Source organism: Triturus cristatus, chromosome 8 (genome assembly GCF_964204655.1).
Source record: "Triturus cristatus chromosome 8, aTriCri1.1, whole genome shotgun sequence".
In the NCBI taxonomy this organism is placed as follows: Eukaryota; Metazoa; Chordata; class Amphibia; order Caudata; family Salamandridae; genus Triturus; species Triturus cristatus.
The window spans coordinates 1,584,406,055-1,584,429,079 of NC_140591.1; the positions used below are offsets into that span (position 1 = coordinate 1,584,406,055).

At 47.8% G+C, this 23,025-nt stretch overlaps 1 protein-coding gene across 3 annotated transcripts in view; it reads right to left on the minus strand.

Moving 5' to 3' along the window:
* The window catches only part of FHIP1B (FHF complex subunit HOOK interacting protein 1B), a 486,169-nt gene that overhangs the window by 106,809 nt on the left and 356,335 nt on the right, over positions 1-23,025 (minus strand). For all 3 annotated transcript variants that reach the window (XM_085623510.1, XM_085623509.1, XM_085623511.1), the window contains exon 5: positions 21,835-21,921. In XM_085623510.1, the coding sequence (XP_085479636.1) occupies positions 21,835-21,921 (87 nt within the window). The remainder of the gene's footprint in view (positions 1-21,834; positions 21,922-23,025) is intronic.

Genomic DNA, 23,025 nt, shown 5'->3' on the forward strand with positions numbered 1-23,025 from the left:
ATGCCTTGATCATATTGGTAGGCGCCTTGATGCCTTCGGGCTTAGTTTGCGCGATATAAATTGCCTTTCATTCATTCATTCATACATACACTGTAAAAGCGCACGCCATGACAACGCTTAATGTATTCTTTATTTACTTGTTAACCTGTTTTTTGTCACTGTATTTGTAAAACAATGTTCACACGAAATGTCGCGTTGCTGTTTGTTTATTTCTTGAATCGTCACTGTCTTTGTAAAACATTGAAACACGCAATTATGCACTATCTAAAACATTTAAACAGTGAATCCATACTTACAATATATACTAACCCTCACAATACTCTGGCAGTCAGTATTTTTGCCACGATATTTCTGAGGCAGGAAGATATTTCTGTCCTCGATACTCTGACATACAAGTCGAGTGTGCAGGACTGCCTGTGAGATAATGGCTCCGAGTGCGTCTGATTTTTATCTATTTGTATTTGTGAGGGCCTGTTTGTGTCCAGAGGGAGCAAGAGAGAGAGAAATAAAAATATATGTGTGTGTGTGTGTGTGTCTGTGTGTGTGATCGAGTCCCTGTGAGTTTGGAGCATCTGTCCCGCAGTCAAACACATCCCTGATTTATGGCAGTGTCATGGGCTCTGTGGAAGATGCCAATATTCGTAATGTGAGGGGGTGGCACAGGAGCTTGTGCGCTTAGATTTTAAAATCAATATATCATCAGGATAGAAAAGGGCTATTTATATACCGCCGTCATGCATAACATTTCACTTCAAAAACACTTTTGAACACAATGTTTATATCTCAATCTGAAATGACCTCTGGAGGATTAACGGCCGAGTTAGTTCCTGCCTAGAAGAATACAGAATGATAGCTTACACCTGGAAATTAACGCATGACGTCAATCTATTCCTAATTATTTGACATTGCCTCCTATCCATAGGTCCACATAATACCCGTTTATGGTCAGGGTGCATTTCTAGCACTGCCACACAGCGAGACAGAAAGAACGCCCCACTACTCCGGGGAAGGCGGCTTTAAACTAAGCCCGAAAAAGCATTATAAAAGGGGCACACCTTTACATACATGTATGTTGAAAACACTGTTCAAATGCGTTGTCGCGATGTGGATGCACCCACGCATTTTTAATCAATTAATAAATGTTCAATGCGTTGCGTTGTGGAAAACTCTGTTCACGCGTTGAAATGCGTTGTGGAATACCGCGATGCAATGTAACAGCATGCGCGATGTAAAAGCATGCATTGTCAAGGTTGTCGCGATGTAAAATGTGCGTTGTAATGCACCCTCGATGTTCTCTCATCGTTGTAATGGGTGTTCGCCATAAAAACAAGCATTTGCATTGCAATCGGTCTCGCCTTCGGGACCTTACATGTATTTAGCTATGCAGCACATTAGCCTGGGTGCTGAAATATCTACTGTTCTTTAACATGGAGGGAAAGCAAGCACCAAACTGAGTGACACGCCAGGTATGGGAACTCAGGGAGAGAAATATTTCCTTTCAGCAGTGAATAGTATAGTGAAAAGCTCTGTTTTTAATATAAAATCAGGGCCTTTGGTGGTCCTATCACTGAACATACAAGATTTGAAAAAAAATTGTCTATGGGTGCTCGTGGAAGACAATTTCTATGGACTGTAATCTAGAGAATGCTAAAGTGATTCTGGTAGTTTACTGAGCTCTGCTGATCGTTTTCTATCAAGAAAGTTAAATAGAGGCAGTTGCCAGAAAAGTTAAAAAAATAAAGTCCCTCAGCAGAAAGCAATTCTGGTATTTCACTGACCTCTACTGGTCGTTTTTTATCAAGACAGTTAAATAGAGGCAGTTGAAAGAAAAAAGTCCCTAAGCAGAAGCAGACAAGTCCTAGGACTGATCTCCAGAGCCCACAAAGTACATACACATATAAGTATATAATAAGTTTATACTAAAGTATATACAAGAGGTCTCGAATGCTCGACCTAAAAACCTGGGGTTCAAAGGTCTGGTCCTGGCTCACAGAGCTTTTTTAATCACAAAGCATGGTCTTTTTGGCCATTGAATGCCTTGCTGATTACAATTCCACAATTCAGACAAAAAATGTGGGGCAGTAGCTCCTTCTCTCATCTGGCCGCCAGGAAGTGGAATGCCCTTCCGGCTCTGCTCTGCACTTCTATGGATTCCAGTTCTGCTCTTTTATTTTTATTTATAAAGTTTTATATAGCGCGAACATGACTCACAGGGGTATCCGAGCGCTTTACAGTACATTGTTATCACATATTATACATACAATCGGAAATCGCATGTGATACAAACGAGGTAGACATTGGTGTTTGGATATAATCAGTGGCAAATAGTCATCATGGAGCTTAAGATTTAGGATGTTAATTTGTTCATTAGAAACATTTTCGCTTCTTTTTTGAAGGCGGTAAAGGAGGAGATTCTGCGTACGTCTGGGGGAAGGTTGTTCCAAATCTTCGGTGCGATACCTGAAAAAGCACTGCACCCAGTTCTCTTTTTGTGGAAGAATTGAGGTTTAAGTAGTAGTGAGCTCGAGCTTCACAAATGTCTGCAACCTCTCGACCGCTCTAGCTTTTGTGCTAAATAGCTGGGGGCGTTGCTATGTAGGGCTTTATGTGTCATGGAGGCGATCTTTAGTTGTATTCTCGACTCGTAGGGTAGCCAGTTCAGAGCCAGGATGATGTGATTATTTCTTTTTATTCCAGAGACCAGCCTGGCCGCAGCGTTAAGCGAAGCCCTGAGCGGTGGCAGCCTGTATTTTGGAAGACCGCATAGAGTGATGCTTCCATAGTTCAGTCTTGGTAGTACTAGAGCTTGAACCGCCATTTTTAGATCAGTCTGTGGGAGGAAGGGTTTAAGTTTCCTTAGGATACTCAACTGATAATTGGCTCCCTTGGTGGCATTGTAGATTTGTGCCTGCATATTTAAATGTTTGCCCAGTGTGACTCCCTGGGATTTTGAGGAGTCAATGATGTATGGGGCGCAATCAAAGGAAGTTAGATGCTTCAGCCATAAGTCTATCTTGGGTGTGTGATTGGGAGGGGAGATGAGGAGGAATTCAGTTTTCTTGGTGTTGAGCATGAGGTGGTTGCCATTGAGCCAACTTTGGATATTATGAAGAATGGCGTTGGAGGGAGATGAAGTCATATGGTGAGGAGATTTTCATACATAGTCGAGTGTCGTCCGCGTATAGGTGATATAGAATGTCTGCAGAATTCAGCGCATTAGCAAGGGGTTCCATGAGTAGATTAAAAAGGATTGGTGATAGTGCTGATCCCTGAGGAACTCCTAGGGTGACCATGGATGGTTGAGAGAATGATTGCTTTATCTTGATTCTTTGGGTTCTGTTGCCAAGGAAGGAGGTGAACCATTGTAACACTTGACCGGTTAGGCCCATCCTTTGTTCAAGTAGGGACAGTAGATTGTCGTGTTTAACCATGTCGAAAGCGGAAGACAGGTCAAGAAGTATCAATAGGCACGATTCATTATGATCTAACATTTTTAAAGTGTCATCCATTATATGGGTGCTTGCTGATTCGGTACTGTGGCCTTGACGGAAGCCGGATTGGTGTTTATCTGGGAGCTTAAAGTTCTCAATGTGTTTGCAAAGTTGAATTTGTACACATTTTTCCAATAATTTCGCCAGAGTGGGAATGCTGTATATAGGGCGATAGTTGTTGAGGTCTGTGGAGAGGGAATTGGCTTTCTTTAGTATAGGTGTGACCTGCCCAATTTTAAGGTAGTCCGGCATAAAACCTTGCCTCAGAGAGGCGTTAACAATTTTTGCCCATAGGGGTAGAATAGAGGTCTTATCATTTTGAATACAGATGGGGGTAGGAGATCGGAGAAATGATTGGCAGGGTTGATCGCTAGCAGGGTGCTATAGATTTCGTGTTCAGGGATGGGTGAGGAGTGCCAGTTGGCATTGTTTTTTGGAACTTCGATCGGAAAGCTAAAAAGGTCCTTGATCTGTGTGTAAAGAATAGACTCATGGTCAATAGTTTGTTGGGGTTCTTTCTTGGATTGAATGTCATTTTCAATGGTTCTAGTCTTTTCTAGGAAAAATTTGGCAAGCTCGTTGCAGTTAGGGGTAGCCAGGTTGCTTAGCTCCACCACGTTTGGAGAGTTACGCGATTGTTGTTTTACGATTTCGAATAGTTTTTTTGGGCGGTTAATGGCTTGGTTCAGCTTTGTTTTGAAGAAGTCTGCTTTAGCTTTTAAGATTTTTCTGTTGTAAGTATTTCTCAGTGCCCTAAGTTGGAATAGGTGATCAGTGGAGGGTGCTGATTTCCATGCTCGCTCAGCTAGTCTTAACTTGCGCCGGTCCGAGTTTAGATTCTCATTGAACCATGGTTTGGAGATTTTGGTGGAGACGTTTTTTTCTTGGAGGGGCGCTGTGGTATTAAGGATTTCAAGCATAGTGGCATTGTAAAAGTCTGTGAGATCGTGGACGTCAGCCATGTCTGTTGAGGGGATCAGGGCAGAATTGCATTGGGATACCAAGGCGTTGGGAGTAATATTTTGGATATTCCTTTTCCGTTGTTTTGTTTTTGTAGGTTGGCTTCGTTTTGGAGTTACCTCACTGTTGATGGAGAAGATGATGCTGTAGTGATCAGTCCAGTCACATGGTGAGATGGATTCAAGTGATATAGTGTTTGATTTGGCTATGATGAGGTCTAATGTCTCCCCCTTGTTGTGGGTTGGGCTGTCGCAGAATTGGGACAGATCCTGGTCTGACAGAAAGGATTTGAGACCGCTTACATCATGATCGCCAGTATTGTTCCACTGGGGATTGAAGTTTCCCAGAAAGATCTGCGGCACTTGTGAGTTGGCGTTGGCTGTAATGACTTCCATTAGTTCATCAATGAACTTCAGATTGTTACCTGGGGGGTGGTATATTATGTGAAGTTTGCAGATGATGCCCATGGCATCAGAGATGTTGGTGCAGAGATATTTGCAGGAGGATAAGGAGATGGAGTCTGCTTGATTAACTGGGAGTGTTTTTCGATAGATGCAGGCTAACCCCCCTCTGGGTTTCTCAGTTCTATCCAGGCGAAATATATCATAACTAGGGGGACCAGTAGGTCAAGGATGGGAGCAGAGGAACTCTTTAGCAATGTTTCGGTGAGGAGGATGATGTCCAGATCATTCGAGAGAATGAGATCATAAATGACCGTAGCATGTTTGTTAGCCGATCTGCAATTGATTAGTGCACACTTTAATTTGCAGGTCGAGTGAGTGAGGGTAGATTGCATTATGTTGACCTTTGTGAGGCTTTCCCTAATTATGGATCTGTAGTTGTGAGTGGGTTCTCTGTAGGGGTTGGGTCGGATGGATTGGATAGTGCCATCTAGAGACGTGCTGCTGTCATTATGCCTGGTGTATGAAATGAGAAGGTAACATAAGTCATTGTCAGATAGTCCATCCATTGCCCTCATAGGACAATCCGGGTCGTTGGGGGAGGGTATTTTAATCCCTGTTGTATAGTCTGGGTGTGGATTCGTGGTGAAGTATCTGCTGGTTTGCTGACTAATTCGGTTCACAGTGGCGCTAGTGGCTTTATTAGAGTTTAGGAGTTCATTGGTGATTGAAGATAGATTTTGCATTTCATCCTTGAGATAGGCTAGACCTATGGTTAACTCGTTGAGTCGAGCGGTCCAGTCATGGTTAGGACACTTAGGTAAGTGTGTGGGCGTGTGTTCCCTTACAGTGGTAGTTCCTCCAATATGGCCTGGTTGCATTGATATCTGGATGTCAAGTTGCGTAGGGATATCATTATGAGTTTTTGAAGTGGTTAATTGAGTAAGGAGGGTAGTTGGGGGTCAGAGAAGACGTGAGGGATGGCCTTAAGAGGTGCTAACATAAGACGGGCTGCTGCATGTGAAGGGGGTATGGTCGCTGAGTGTAGAATTTGGATGAGCGGGTAAGGCATCGAAGGCGTTAGGGGTTGACCGGGGATCAATGTAAGTGTCGGATCAAGAGGTGATTTGTCAGATAGCTCACCTGCTAGTTTGGCGATTGGGATGTCAGGGGTGGAGTTTCAGTTGGTGCATTCTCCATTGGTCGGCCGGTGAGTCAGGTGTGTGCCTGCATAAGGGTGGTCGGTATCAAAGCTTATGACTGTCCGAGTTGGACCCGTGGACCCTGGTGTGGATGAGTCAGTTGTGAGGGACGTGTAGGGATCATTGGGGGTGTGGTGCTCATTATGTATGCTTATGACTGTCCGAGCTGGACCCGGGGGCCCGGATGTGGTCGAGTCAGTTGTGAGGGACGTGTATGGGTCCTTGGGGGTTTGGCGAGATATATGGTCCCTTGATGTCGTTAATGGATTAAGTAGCAGAGGTGGTGTGTCTTCCGGATAAACGGGAGGAGTTGTGTCGGGGAGAGAATTTTTCTTGCTGTTCGCTGCTCTTTTAAGAGTAGGAAAGATCTTGTCTATGAGTGCTAGATTGCTATTAGAAGCTTCTATGAGGATATTACCATTATAGTATACGGATATGGTGGCATTCGTCTTGCAGAAGTCCGAGGCTATAACCGCCAGTTTGAGGGCATGAGGCTTTTGTTTGGTATTGGAGACTCGAAGCAAGGAGTAGAGGGTGTTCCTCCACTGTGCACATTTTTTGGTATGGAAGATGAGGTCATTCGATAGTATGCCTTTGTTGGTGCAGAAATAAGGGTCTGATATCAGTGTCTATGGGTGAGTTTTCAGTATCCTGTGTTTATGCTTCTTGGCTGCGTTTTTGGATAGATTGGGGGGGGTAGAATGTGGTGAAGGCATGGAAACCTGATGGCTGTAAGCTTATTTCACTTTTTTTTTTTCTTCTCTTTTCCTCTATCCTCTTTTTCTCAATTTCTTCCTTCTTTCTTCTTTTATTTTCCCTATCACTTTTGTCTGTATTTCTTTCTTTTCTTAGTTCTTGGAGTCACCTTCACTGCTTCCTGCTTTCAGCTATTCGTTGGTGGCTTAAGTCTGTTATCTGTCTGGTGGACGCCTTGATGGACGTTAGGGCTGTTCCGAGAAGGCCGCAGCCTTCTCAATGATGTTGGGTCCTGTGAGTTGGACCTTCTTCAATATGCCCATATGCCTTAGGGATACCTTCCCTTTAAGCCTAGTTTATGTTTAATCTACGCTGCTTCTTTAGCGGTATCTCTTGTCTGGGCAATGCATTTTTTTGTTAAAAACACCATTCCAAGATGGCCGCCGCTTTTTCTTTACTTGTTCAGTCCCCTTTTTATGCCCATTATAGTGGGATCTTCCCATGTGAAGCTGAGTGTCCTCGAGGCAATAGTGAACCCAAAATGGAGGATTGGATCCCCGGACACCGGGGACCCCCCCCTCGCCCCTGCAGTCAGGAAAAACGGTTAGTAGGCTCAGATGATCAGAGGCATTAATGAGGACTTTCCCTCCATAACGCGGGCAACAGGCCCTAGGACGCTTCAGGGCGGTCCATGGTGGTGAAGCTCCCGGAGACGTGTTGGTGCTCCCGGGATGGGAGAGGGGAGGGCTCTGCGCTTCTAGGGACATTGTAACATTTAAGAGACTTCCTAAAACTGGCTCTTCAGCTTCCCTTTCTATAGTTCCATTGTTTAAAAGGATCAGACTGGCTACATAGCGCCGGGACACTCTGAGTAGCTGATGCGCTCTATAACTCCCTAAATAATAATAAGAAAAGTACTAGATGAATAGTAGTGGTACACTCAAAGTGACAACCAACCCCATGACTCGCCAAGACATAATTAACGGCTAGTAGCAGCTGATCAAACCACGGAGAGAATGATTACCGGCTCTCCCTATGTAGTTTATCTTGACTACCCTTGACTAGTACAAATTGTATGTGCTATAGGTGAGTAGAACTTTTCTAAAGATAGGAGGAGCACACCCATGTTGGGAGTCCTCATGTATACATTAGGCCCTACAGTTGCAGGGCCGTCAACAGGGTTTACTGGTAGTCAGAATAGCTTTCTTTCCTTTCTCTTTCCTACACTGCTCGCCTCTCTTTCATGCTCCCTCCCTCCAGAAACCACCAGAAAGCCAACTGTATGTATCGTGTGTGAAATCACCTACACTTGGATGATGCAGGATGTGTTGTGTTCACCTTCGTTTGACCAAGCCACTTACTGCAGGTCTGCCTATAAGGTGGAATTCATGGACGAAGGCTTGTGGACAGAGGCATGATCAGAGTTGCACGCCTACACAAAGAGAGGGGCTGTATGCCCATTCCCTGCATCGTGTGTACTGCACTGACCAAGAAACCAAGATCCTTCACAGTTTTGGTGTTTTCAATGACCTCAGCCAGAGGGCGCCACAGCACTGTTTCCCTTAAAATTGTGCCAAATTAGCACGGGCAACATAGCAGTGCAGCACCACACCAATCACCATGCCTTGTTGTCAGCAGCAGTGTGAAGGCCCGATGAGCGTATACTGCAATACCAATATCTGCACTTAGCACCATTAACATTCCTTAAAGCCACTGAATCTGCCTCTAGCCCCACTGTGTCCCTGTGATGATGCACCTGCAACCACAGACAATCTTGCTTGCAACTCGAGCAAAAAGGAAGGAACTGCCACCAACCACAATGGATGGCCCCGCTAAAAGGCCCGTCTGCTGCAGGGTAAAATAACTGAATGCATTCAAACGCTGTGTGTAAGCTGATTTGCAAGCTCTGTGTTCATTCAGAAACCACGTTTCCGAATGAGCACACAGTGGCCATGTTTCATAGAGATATCCCAAGTTTGTATCAATGTGACAGACCTACAAAGTATTCATTAAGCATAAATTTAACAGAGTATCAGAAGAACCTTATTAGAGCAATGCACCTCAACTTTGTAGGAACCTGGCTCTTTATATAGTGGATCAAAAAGAGGTACATTGTGTAAAGAGTCAAGACAAACCCCAAAGGAATTACAGAGGTGCAAATGACACCCCAAAGGCTCTCTTTTGTGGTAGTGTGGGCGAGCAGTTAGACATATCAGAGGGTAGTGCTAAGCATTTGTTACATACAGAAAGGCAGTAAATGAAACGCACACTCAATAAAGAAATTCAACATCAATTTATAAGAATAACTCGTACTTTTCTATGAATTTAGATACCAAGATCATTGGAATCAGTAAGTACTTTTTGAGTTAGGAATTTTTACAGTTTTTAAAAGTTGACAGTGCAATTCCTGGGCGTGGTAATGTTATCCTATGGGGGAAAAACATATACTGCATTCAGTGATTTATGGGGCTGTTCTCCAAGACTTAAGGTGAGTATGAGACAAGGTCCAAGGCCACACCAACAGGTCACCTCAGGAGGCTGTGGGGCGTCCAGGTGCAGAGGTGTGTTATGGTGTTGGGTATCCCATTCATTTCAATGTGGAACGGTCTGGTCAGAAAGAAGCTACAAGCTGGGAATGGGGGACCAGTCCCAGGGAGCCCACAGGGGGCTCGACACTTGAGACCCTCAGGCATGCAGGGACACCCTTGGTCCACTTCTCCTCGGGTTGTGGAGCTCAGGTGCAGTGGTGTATTTTGGCCTTGGATCCTGTACTGGAGTCTCTCGCGGTTAGAGTGGGCCTGCAGAAAGAGGCTGCAAGTGGTGACTGCAAGTCCAGTCTGGGAAAATCCACAGGTGGGCTAAGCTCTTGTAGGTCTGGGAACCCAATTGGCACCGTCACCTCTTTTGGACTTGGGCTGTGGGGTGCGGGTGCAGAGGCACTTTGAGGTGTTGGGTGGCGGTGGTCGAAGACTTATTTCTTTGCCTTTGCTCTGCAGAAAAGGGTCTCACCTCTGCGTTGGTGTCTGGACTGGACACATCAAAGCTTCTGCAAGGGGTCCAGTACCCCAGGTATTGGTGCTGTGCGGCTCTGGTCTGTCCTGGTGTCCAACACACTAGGCGAGAATACGGATCAACCTGTAGGAGCTTGGCTACCTCTTCCTGGGCAACTACTGCATTGGTAGACTACTTGGCGGCAGGTCAGTGTGCCGGGTCTTGCTTCCTTGAGGTCTGCACAATGGTTGCTCCAGGAGGGTCGGGTGCAGCAGGCAGTCTGGCGCCAAGTCCATTGTGCTCCTTGGTTCTTGGGTCAGCAGTCTTCTCTATCCACTCCTCCTTTTGTGCCCAAGAAATCTGAAGTCCTGGTATCAGGGTGTCCCCTACATTCTCAATTTAGGGGGCATTCAATTCAGGGGAGTGGCTATCTAGGGGGTAACCACACCCCCTAGATAACCACTTCATTTAGGGAATGGGCATCACCCTGTTCCAGAGTTCCAAATTCTGCCACACACAAGATGGTGGAATTTCTGAATTCGCGTTCACTTCAGGTTTGGTCACCCTAAAGGTGCGTCCAGCCTGGCAGTGCAGCACGCTGCCTGCATAGCTACATTTCCCAGCCTGTTCTGATGCCAGATGCTCCAGGGCAGGGGATGACATTTACCCTGTCTGGGGAAGCCTTGGGTCACATATCAAACGTGCCAGAGTCATTTGAAGCCTCCTGCCTTGGCATGCTCATTTACCTGCCTTTCTGGGGGAGGCAGTAATAACACCTTCAGCCAGAGCAGGCATTGTTTCTGTCCTCTGAGAGCAGAGCTCTATCCTCCTTGGGGGTCAGAAACTCGTCTGTGGTGGCAGGCAGGACTGGACTAGTCAGCCAGCACACTAGAAAGCTAGTAGGGTTCAGGTAGTACCTCTAAGGTACCCTCTGGGGGCATGTATTAATAAATCCTTCACTTGAATCTGTGTGGGTTTATCAATATGAGATGTTTGATACCAAATACCATATGTTTTAGTGAAGCCATTATGTAGCTGGGGAACTCGTTCGACTAGTGCCTAGTACATACCTTAAGATGGCTTCCCTGTTCACTTGTACTGTCAGTAATAGAACTGGCCAGCAAAGGGGCATATCTGATCATGCAGGTATGTCCTCACATGTAATATGATGCACCCTGCTGTGGAAATTTAGTTCGTAACTGAACATTATCTGCGCCACCTTGTCTCTCCCCCAGCGTCACACGCAGAAACACACGACGGCCATTTTAGGCACCATGGCCTCTCTCCCCGCTCATCGCCGATCACCAGCGCGTCCCTCTGACGCAGCCAACATCCCCCACGCGCTGGCCACCCCCGCTCTCTCCTACGTGGGCCATAAACCCTCTCCTTCTGCGCGATCTTGCCATGGAACCACATCCCGCGCCTGACCAACACCTCCTTTCATCCCATACATAGTCATATATCCTCTTGATAACCCCCTTCCTCTGCGCCCGATTGTCCGAACCGATCCCAGGCCATCACCGAGCCCTGCGGATGCAGTTTATTGCCCCTACTGTAAGGGAAACGCCTCACATCAAAGGGATTACAGTAGATCAAGGCCCCCACCCCCTGAGACCCGACCAGTCGCACACACCCCTGGGAATTGGCGGAATGTCCAGCTGTGCGATAGCCATCTCCTGCTGTGGGTGGGGTGGGGACTTCCACTGTAGTTATGTGTGGGAGCGGATCTGAGCCGGGGATTCCGAAGATGTTCTTTCATGTATCAAAGCAATCTCAAGAATGTGCCACGTATGATAAACCTGCAATAAAGCAATAAACTTGTGTATAAGAGGCCAGGCCTCAGAGATGCGGTTAGAGCACCTCGAGACGATACCCTGCTGTCCGATCGGACGTGTTCTGCTCCGACGGAATAAAACTTTGTTTCCTGCCTTCCAGTCTCCGGCGCCTGCCTCTTTTATTGGTTAATCATCGAATGGTATAAGAGGCGGTTACCGCCGGGCAATACTTGAAAGGTTATCGACTGAACCTGCCGCTACCATTTAACAATTGGCGTCCCAAACGTGGGGCCCATCAGCGACACGTGGATCCAACGGGAGAGGTCCAGACGACAGAGTGAACGACTGCAACGATCGGGAAGAGCTCCTGCCCGATAGACCCTCGTCTGGCAGCCGATCATCCGAACTTCACTGGTTCCGAGCAGACCTCTCTCTAGTGATCTACGGTCCTGACTGGGAACCATCAGGAGTGCCGCGGCAAATACGGAGAGTAGAGGACGATCGGGCGCCGGAGGCGGAAGACGAGAAACTGTCCATGCGGTCCGGGTAAGGTCGTGTAACACGACGAATTGCGAAACGATTGATTGATTGATTGAAAATACTAGTATTGCTTATTTGATTGTTCTTTTTGAGATATTCGCTGACTACAAACGGGGAAGAGTAGAAATACTCCCTCCCCCTTTGCAGATAGTGAATGGTAGGTAACGCGGACCTTTGTCTCCCTTTGTAATCTGTCGTGCCTATTTTTCTCCCCACTGATTGATTGTCCGAACATTGATTGTCTTTGACGAATAGTGCTTTTGAGATATTCTCTGTTTGCAAATAACGTAGAATAGAAATATTCTGTCTAGTCTTTGCAGATAGTGAAGGGTAGGTAACGCGGACTTTTGTCCCCTGTTGTAACCCGTCGTGCCTATCTCTTTCTCACCATTTGATTGTTTGATTGTCCGAACACTGATTGTTCGATATTGGTTCTTTGGAGGTATTCTCTGCTTACAAATAACGTGGAATAGAGATATTCTGTCTAGTCTTTGCAAGCAGTGAAAAGATAGGTAGTGCAGACTTTTGTCCCCGTTGTAACCCGTCATGCCTATCTTCTCCCCACTGATTGGTAGTTGGTTCTGCCCGGACCGCTTATTAGAGATGAACCATCCGGCTCCACTGGAAGGCACCCCTAATAAGGACATGTTTATTAAATATGGACTAGTCGCTGTAGCTTATAGCAAACTATGGCATAAATATACAAAGAAGGACTCCGAAAGTCAGTGGCCACTGATGGGATCCTTTGATGACCATAAAATAGAAACGCTAGAAATAGCCCTACGTAGCAATAAAACGACGCCCACTATGCTCGACAGTATCGGCATGTGGCGCAAAGAAACAACGCAACGGAAAAAGAGAGAAGAAGTAAAGGCAGAAAAAGAACTACGAAAGGCAGCTCACCTTGCCGCTAGAAAGTTAGAGGAAGAAATAAAGGAGAGAAAGGAAGCTAAACAAAAACAAGAATCTGAAACGTCAGGCCAGTGCCCTGTTAGGACCCCCTCTACGCTCTACCCTGAGCTGCCCTCCAAGCAACGGGCGAACGACGAATTGCTATTAGGTCCTCCGATCATCTACATGCCCCCTCCATACGCCCCCTCCCAACCTATAGTGCAGCACCCACAACCCCCGAACGCAAGCGAAAGCAGTACCAGGGCCTCAGTCCTCACAGCCTCCGCGCCGGCCGAGCCTCTTGTACTGAACACAACGTTAGCAATAACGTTAGATGACCCCGAGACGAGAAAGAAAGATTCCGCCAGAATGAGTCGGCTAACAAAGGGTGAACGAGCCGGAATCGATAAGGTAGTGAGCACACTAGTAGAACGGAAGGAAAGTGAGGGATATGTGACAGATATGTATAACTCGTATGCCAACAACCACAGACAACACTTTGTCGTACTACTTTGTTATCACACTCTGAATGCCTATGAGGATAGGTACCAGGATAGAGGTCCCGAAGGCGTAGCAACCCTGTATAGAAAGGTTGATATTGGGGAAGGGGGAGAGGACGATGTGACGGACCTCTTCACACGTACACTCGAAGTCTTCCGACATTTGAAAGAACACAGGCAGACGACCAAGACAGAAACCCCCATAGTGACTGAACCCCAAGCAGAAAGAGCTGATATCATGATGCCCATCAAGGAAGCCGCTCCTTACTGGGTCCCCCCACGAGGTCAGGGAACACACGAGGACATCAACCACCAAGATGCGAAGGGAAGGGTTGTATATAACTGGGTCTATCAGCCATGGGACCGACAAGACATCCTGTCCTTTAGAAAAACCCTACCCGACTTAAGAAAGAACCCGACTGCCTTTTACACAGAACTAGGTACGGCCTTCGGTTCTACTATAATGACCTTGGCGGATATCGATTTGTTTTTTGGGTTATGTCTGCCGGCTGATGTGTGGAAGCAAATCCGGAAAGTCGACCACGCTGAGCCGTTCGGATCTACCTGGGTCCAACTCGATACCATAGACAAGCAGCGAGAACCTGGACAGAAACCTCTAAAGGCCATATTGGAACTCCCAGACAAAATTGTTCAGAAATTAAAGACTCTAATCCCAGAAAGGAAGGTAGACTGGTCGATAGTGACGGCTTGCCGCCAGAAACCCCAGGAGGATGTATCCGAATACTTCTCTCGATTCGAGACAGTGTTTTCCGATTATAGTGGCCAGGACATGACCACTGCAACCTGACATCACCTCTTTGTCCAGAATTATGTGAAGGGTCTGTCACAGGAAGTCTCCCAGAAGTTACAGACCAGCGAGAGTAGTTGGGCAGCCTCCAAACCCGCGGCTATCCTCCAGATGGCCCAGTACTACGAACACCAAAAGAATGAGAACGAGAGGGCGTCCGAGAGAAAGAAAAAGGAGCTGAAGGAAAGGGTAATGATCGCACAGTTGCAAGGGGTGACCATAGGAAGGGAACCTCCCAAGGAAAACTTCCAACCGACTGCTCCTAGAAAACCACCCCCTAGAGACCATGCACCCACACCCTACGCTGGACGCAGGGACTTAGACGGGAATCAGTGTGCGTTCTGTAAAGGATTCGGACACTGGAAATCCCAGTGCCCGGTCCTTCTGGATATGAACAAGAATAGGGACACAAGAGACATAGCAAACGGCCCCAGAAATAGAGGACAGGGACGAGGGTACACGAACGACACCACCAACGGCAGGCCAGACAGACCAAACACCTTCGACCGCCCCCGACAGAACCAGTGCCAGCAGTCCGACTACGAAAATACCCATGACTTTGCATAGGACCGCCAGGGGCAAGGGAGGGATCCAGTCGAACTCCGTGTTGACCAGCAAGGTCCTTACGTCACTGCTAAGGTCCTGGGCACAAAGTCTCCATTTTTGGTAGATACTGGGGCGACACGTAGTGCGCTATCTAAACGGCTGATCCCAAGGGCACCCTTGTCTGGCTCACATGTAACCTCAATAGGCTTTGATGGAACGCACTCCACTAATCCCTTGTCCGCACCAATCTCCTTTGACTTGGGAAATAACACCACTGACACGACATTCCTGCTCTCCTCCAACACCCCCGACGCCATTATGGGTCTTGATTTACTAAAACATTTCCGGGCTACCATCAGATGTTCCCCAGACGGAGTTCGAGTCATATTGCACGATAACCCAGATCTGTTCAGGCCTTGTCTCGCACGACGTATGTTCTCCGTAACCGATGCTGACCTGTCCCTACTTGACACGTTACCTACACATCTTTGGGCTAAAACCGACTCAGACGTAGGACGCATGGTGATCGACCCTGTACACATAACTGTCCGACCGGACGCAGTGCTCCCAAAGCTTCCACAGTATCGGATATCGCCCGAAGGCGAGAAGGCGTTGGTGGAAATCATCCAGTCCCTAGTCGATGCAGGAGTGGTAGAAGAAGTAGTTAGTAATGTTTGCAACAGCCCTATCCTACCCATTGTTAAGAAGCAAGGCGAGGGAGATGAGAAAGCATACCGCTTCATTGTCGACCTACGAGAGGTTAACAAAGTAGTCATACCTCAGTACCCCGTAGTCTCAGATATCACCACCATCCTCACCCTGATTCCGTCCACTGCCACTACCTTTACCGTTATTGATCTCAAGAACGCATTCTTTTCCATCCCCATCCACCCAGACAGCCGCTACCTTTTCGGCTTCACCTTAAAAGCCCGTTCGTACAGATTTTGTAGGGCACCACAAGGCTACACTGAGAGTCCCAGCATATATAGCCAAGCCCTTAAGAGACAACTGGATGCAGTTCAACTACCGGACGGAGTGGTGTTAATACAGTACGTCGATGATATTCTTTTGGCGGCAGACACCACTCCGCTTGCAGTCACAGCCACCATCCACCTCCTCCACTTCCTCGCGGAGAACGGTCACAAGGTCTCCAGGAAGAAGTTGCAATTCTGCTAACCCCAAGTGACATACCTAGGCCACCTCCTATCCAAAGATGGGAGGAAGCTTACACCTGACCGAATTCAGACCATCCTAGAAACCCCTGTTCCCAAAACTCAGAAGCAAGTGCGGTCTCTGGTAGGCCTCACCTCCTTCTGTCGACAGTGGTTGCCAAACTTCAGTCTTATTGTAAAACCTCTGCTTTCCCTGTTGGCTAAAGATGTCCCCTTCCCCCTCCCCTGGACATCCGAATGCCAATCCTCCTTCAAAGAATTACGAGATGCCCTTTGCTCAGCACCAATCCTAGGAACCCCAGACTACACTAAGCCTTTCTCCCTCTTCACCCACGAAAGGGAGGGATGCGCGTTGTCTGTTCTAACCCAGTCCATAGGTCCCAAGCAACGCCCTTGTGCCTACTTCTCTGCCACTCTTGACCCTGTAGCCAGAGCTTTGCCCGCCTGCCTTCGAGCGGTAGCCGCCGCTGCTGTCTCTATCCGACAAAGTGAGGGGATCGTGCTTTCAAACCCCCTCACCGTGCTAGTACCCCATGCAGTTGACACCCTCCTGAACCAGACTAAGACTCAACACCTGACTAGCGCACGACTGACTGGTTATGAACTGACTCTGCTTGCACCCCACATCACGTTGAAGCGATGCACCACTCTGAACCCAGCCACTCTGCTACCTCTCCCTGACAATGACCCCAATGCGTCCCCTATACATGACTGTGTGACCCTCACCGACGAACAGACCAAGAGTAGAGTTGACCTCCGAGATACTGCCTTCCCAGATCCTGACGGAGAGCTGTGGGTAGATGGCTCATGCATCAAGCTCCCCGACGGAACCACTTCAGCCGCCTATGCAGTCACCACGGCCCGAACAGTTGTTGAGACAGCCCGCATCACACAGCGATCCGCACAGGCGGCTGAACTGATTGCTCTCACACGAGCATGCATCCTAGCAGCGGGGACAAGCGCAAACATTTACACCGACAGCCAGTACGCCTTCGGGGTGGTTCACCACTTTGGGCTCCTATGGAAGGAGAGGGGATTCCTGACTTCCCATGGCACACCCATCCTACATGGAGATCTAGTCTCCGCTCTGACCGAAGCAGTCCTCCTCCCCACACGGCTTGCTGTGATCAAATGCCAGGCACACAAAAAGGTGACGGACATTATAGGACAGGGAAATGCGCTGGCTGACATCAATGCCCGAACCACAGCCAAGAATAGGTCAACAACGCGCATGTACGTGACCAGGTCACAAACTGAAAAATGGAAGGATGCTAGGGAAACCATTAGAGACATACAATTGGCCAGCTCACCACACAAATTGGCTGAATGGGCACGGGTGGGATTGAAAGACGATGAAGGCTGCTGGCGAACTAGAGACACAAACAAATGGTTGCTACCTGACTCATACCTGATTCCTATGCTGACCATGACACACTCCCCCGCACACATAGGGTCTGCCCCCATGATTGAACTCATCTCCAAAGTCTGGCACATGGACAAAATCCCAGACTCAGCTAAACGCTTAGTCCAACAATGTCTGATATGCCTCCAACACAACCCTGGTAAAGGAACTGCTGTACCCCGGGGAGGGTTTGGGGTTCCTAGTCACCCCTTTGAGGTCCTACAGATGGACTACATTCAGTTAGAAAGGTGCCAAACCCTGAAGTACGTGCTTGTCGTTGTGTGCGCCTTCAGCAAATGGGTGGAAGCCTATCCAACCCGCGACAACACTGCTATGACTACCACAAAAGTACTACTGAAAGAATTCTTCCCCCGTTACGGCCTTTGTCGAATTTTGTGGAGCGACAACGGCCCCCACTTCGTAGCCGAAGTTATCCAACTCATCTTAAAAGGGTTGGGTGTAAAACAGAAGTTTCATGCGGTCTTCCACCCCCAATCTGCAGGCTTGGTTGAGCGACATAATGCCACATTGAAACTCAAACTAGCCAAAATAGTTGCCACCACAGGACTGAAATGGCCAGACGCCCTCCCACTAGCATTGCTATCAATGCGTTCCACTCCTACCAAACACCACTTAACCCCCTACGAGGTCGTCTTCGGGCGACCCATGAAGCTTTGGACTGCGCCAAAACCAGCATCCGTTCACGACGTCCCAGACGTCCTCATGTCTGACTATCTGTACAATCTAACTAAAACGTTGTCTGTTATCCATCAGCAGGTGCTGCAAGCCATTCCCAATGCTTCCAGGGGCCCCGGACACGACATCCAACCCGGTGACTTTGTCCTAGTGCGCAACTTCCAGCGCACCAAGAGTCTGGAGCCTCGGTGGACGGGCCCCCTGCAAGTCCTGATCACCACCCGAACAGCTCTTCGAGTGGAGGGGAAACGTAATTGGCTGCATGCACACCACTGCAAGAAGGTATCATCGACCCTGACGACCACCGACAACATCACCGCCCAAGAGGAACTTCTGGACAAAGACCGACCGTCCCAAAGCTGTTACCCGAATACAGAGACACTTGAATTGACTGAATATCCCGATCCCACTGTGCCATCCAAAGAAGGGTATAACCTACGACGAAAGGAGGGAACTTCGGCTAAGCAGACCACGAACTAAGTTGAAATCTCAGTGCGGTAGCCTAGTCACCTCAAAGGGCCTCCAGGAGAGAAACTAAACAAAGTCTGTGGTTCTGCCCGCTACTGAGTCCCTTGAAGGTGATGGAAGCGCCCGACATGAAGATGATGGAAGCAACCGGACGTCCGAAGATCCACTACAAAAACCTAAAGACTGACAAAATGCATAGCTCAAAGACTATTGCACTTTTTATTACCCTTCTCCTTTGCCTCCTTCTCATGGTCACTTTCTGGATCATGGAAGAAAACGCACCCGCTCATAAGACATTGCTGACCACTGCTCAACCCACCACCATGAAAGAACACCATCTGATTTCACTTTCACCCCAACTCCGAGAAAGACGTAAGGAGTTCTGGAATAACTCTTTTGTACAACTACTCCACCAACACAATCTTGCCGCCAATGCCACTAACTGCTGGATCTGTGGATTGCTACCACATGCCACTGGACATTCTATCCCTTTCATCCCTTCGCCCTTCTCTGTCCATGGCTCCTGCCTCGCCTGGCTAATCCTCCTGCAAGAAAGTTACAAGGACGGTGCCACTTCCGGCAAAACTGTGTCGCACTTCTATCATGGGTTCTGGCTGAACCAAACTGGAAAAACCTCTGCCCCCTTTTGTCCTCTGAGATCAAACACCTCTTTCCATATGGACATCCCTGCCAAGGAGCGAGTTGAAATGCAGGTGTTCAACAACCCAGCCAGACCCACCTTCTCTTACCTCCGGAAACGAACGGCCGCCAGCCTAACAGTGGCCCTGTCCGTCGTCAACATCACAGGTCTGGTGTGCCTCGAAGGCCTAGGAACACAACCGGTAGGCCACAGTTCCTGTCTCATCACCCGAACATTGGACTCAGTTGACCCACCCTCCTTTGTTACCTCCCCAAATATGTACTTCGTCTGTGGTACTAAGGCCTACACCTGGCTTCCGAAAGGTTGGGGAGGCACCTGCTACATCGCTTTTATCCTTCCTCCAACATATGTGGCTCCAGCAAACCATCACCGGCAAAAACGTGCAAAACACATTGTCCAAGCCGACTCCACTGGAGCACAGTTCATGGATGCGGTAAAGGGACTTGTTCCATTGTGGGGTCCAATGGCAAACAGCCGAGCCATCCGGCACTTAACCCAGGCAGTCGAAACAACAATGAACATTACAGCCGGCATCCTCGCCAACAACACCGCCGAGCTTCAGGCCGTCCGCCTGGTGGCTCTCCAGAACCGCCTTGTTCTAGATGTGGTTCTAGCTGACCGTGGAGGAGCATGCCGCATCATTGGATCCAGCTGTTGTACCTACGTACCGGATAACTCACCCTCAGTCTACAAGGCGATCGAACACCTCCACAGACTTTCCTCAGAGGTTCATCAAGAACAAGAAGGATGGTCGCTTGGGAGTTGGGTCTGGGACACACTGAAAGACTGGGGGTGGAGGTTGTTTTCGCTTATCCTAATACCAATTGTGATACTATGTGGATGCTGCCTGGGTATTCAATGCTTGCCCCCTCTTTGTTCACTTTTCTCGAACTGCATTTGCCCTAAGACTCTGAACTTTGAAGCAGAACGAATGAAAGCCCTGTACGAAGTAGAAGTACGTGGTATTATGGGGATAGATCCGAACTAACAAGCTGGCGAGAGATGTTAAAAGGGAGGACTGTGGAAATTTAGTTCGTAACTGAACATTATCTGCGCCACCTTGTCTCTCCCCCAGCGTCACACGCAGAAACACACGACGGCCTTTTTAGGCACCATGGCCTCTCTCCCCGCTCATCGCCGATCACCAGCGCGTCCTTCTGACGCAGCGAACATCCCCCACGCGCTGGCCACCCCCGCTCTCTCCTACGTGGGCCATAAACCCTCTCCTCCTGCGCGACCCTGCCATGGAACCACATCCCGCGCCTGACCAACACCTCCTTTCATCCCATACATAGTCATACATCCTCTTGATAACCCCCTTCCTCTGCGCCCGATTGTCCGAACCGATCCCAGGCCATCACCTAGCCCTGCGGATGCAGTTTATTGCCCCTACTGTAAGGGAAACGCCTCACATCAAAGGGATTACAGTAGATCAAGGCCCCCACCCCCTGAGACCCGACCAGTCGCACACACCCCTGGGAATTGGCGGAATGTCCAGCTGTGCGATAGCCATCTCCTGCTGTGGGTGGGGTGGGGACTTCCACTGTAGTTATGTGTGGGAGCGGATCTGAGCCGGGGATTCCGAAGATGTTCTTTCATGTATCAAAGCAATCTCAAGAATGTGCCACGTATGATAAACCTGCAATAAAGCAATAAACTTGTGTATAAGAGGCCAGGCCTCAGAGATGCGGTTAGAGCACCTCGAGACGATACCCTGCTTTCCGATCTGACGTGTTCTGCTCCGACGGAATAAAACTTTGTTTCCTGCCTTCCAGTCTCCGGCGCCTGCCTCTTTTATTGGTTAATCATCGAATGGTATAAGAGGCGGTTACCGCCGGGCAATACTTGAAAGGTTATCGACTGAACCTGCCGCTACCATTTAACACTGCCTTTGGGATGCAAGGTCTGCTTTAGTGGTGACTTACAAATATAACATGCAGTGTTTAGGGGACTTGTCACACAAGTGTGTGTCATATCATGAGTTCCCTTTTTAGAGCACCTTGTCATGCATCTTGAAGTGGCAGTCTGTATGAGTTTGGTGTTGGGTCCCGTACCGAGACACAAGATATGCTGCAGCTCTTAGGGAACCTATTTAGTACCTATGCCCTAGGTACAAGAGGTACCACTTACTAGTGACATGCACAGGTGCTAAAGGTCTGGTAAGTTGGGGATCAAGTGACCAGGTGTCTTGTTTTGGGGAAAGAACTCTGGGACTGGAGATATGGTTAGCAGAAATCCAGAGCATGTCAGTCAAAGTTGCATCAAATAACAGGCAGAAAGTGGGGGGACTACTGCAATAAAAACCCGGGCTTCTTACATTCGGCAGAGATGCAGAACAGAGGCAGGCTATTTACAATCTGCAGATGGGATAGAGCAGTGGCAGGGATCCTACTGCATGTAGATGGTGGATCGAGTCAGGCGTCTTCCTGTGTGTAGGGAGGACAGAACAATAACAGGATGCTCACCTTATGTGAGGCAGTTATGTGACCAGCTGCTCAGCCTTGTGAAGCTGGTATAGCACTGACAGGAGGACTGTCCTGTTCCTAGCAGGTGACAAGAGACAGGCTGTCTATGCTGCACATGCACAGCACTAAGAGAATGAGCAGCAATGCAGGGCAGTCAAAAGATCCTTACCTTGTGCAGAGCGGGCCCCATCACAGGCACCAGGAATCCATTGTGCACATAATCAACTAGTTGATTCTGAACCAGAGGGTGTGCAACCTGTGCAAAACAAAAAGCATGAAATGTGTTAAAACTCCTCACCCCACAAAATACCAACCAATAATGGTTTAATTATAAAAGAGATGGTGGAGCACAGACACGAGAATAAAAAAGAAACAAAGGGAAAAACGAAAATGAGAATTATACTTGCTACAGAAGGAACTCAGACTAACACCACAAGGATTAAAAGGGAGAACAGGGACTATTAAAATGGGAAAATATAGTTAAAACAGAAAAATAAAATTTTGTGAGCAATGGCAAAGCAAGAACAGGACACCATCTCATGCCATTTTACAGACCACAAACAGAATTAGAGTGCATGTTAAAGAACTCCGCATGTTAAAACGCACTGTAATATGGCGAAGATGAAACACTTGGTGTGTTGATTTAATCTTTTATGAGATATTTAAAAACATGGGTTTTTATTCTTTTCTGTTGGGTATAATAGCAAAGTCCTTCCCAACATGTGCTCATGTGCAGAATCTCCTCGATGACCAGATAAAAGAACAAATTAATTCCTTGAACGTGCCAGTATTTAACCTGAATCAACCATAAAGGTTCCTTATTCAACAACTGCATTTAATTTTTGAGCTCCCACAGGTCGATCCGTCCTCCCTCTAATTTCAAGAAGAGAAAACCATTAAACAAGTAGCAATACATATATTTGAAAGGGCTGAAAACAGAAGCAACACATAATGTGACATATTATAAGGTCAGAAAAACTTGGGTTAAAGTCTATAACTGAGGACAAAGTGGGAAAGAAGGAGAAGGTACTGTGTTCGGTTGAGAAGGGAGTAGGCCTGGCCTGGCAGTTCAGGTTGGACTGTTTCTATTGGAGAAGGACCAAGGTTGATTTGCATATGGCTGGTTCTTGCCTCAGGAGGGAAGGCGGGCAAAAAACAATGAACTGGGATGCAACCAAAGTAATTACTAGTGGTGGAAATTAAATCAAGCATTCCACTCATCAATGTTTTGTATTCCTCACACATATTTTAACACAGATTCAGAAAACAACAATTTTTTGCAGAAAACTAAAGCACCATAATATAAAAGCACTGAGGACCTATGAGTTAAGCATAAGGGAATGATCTCCTGGTGCTGGAT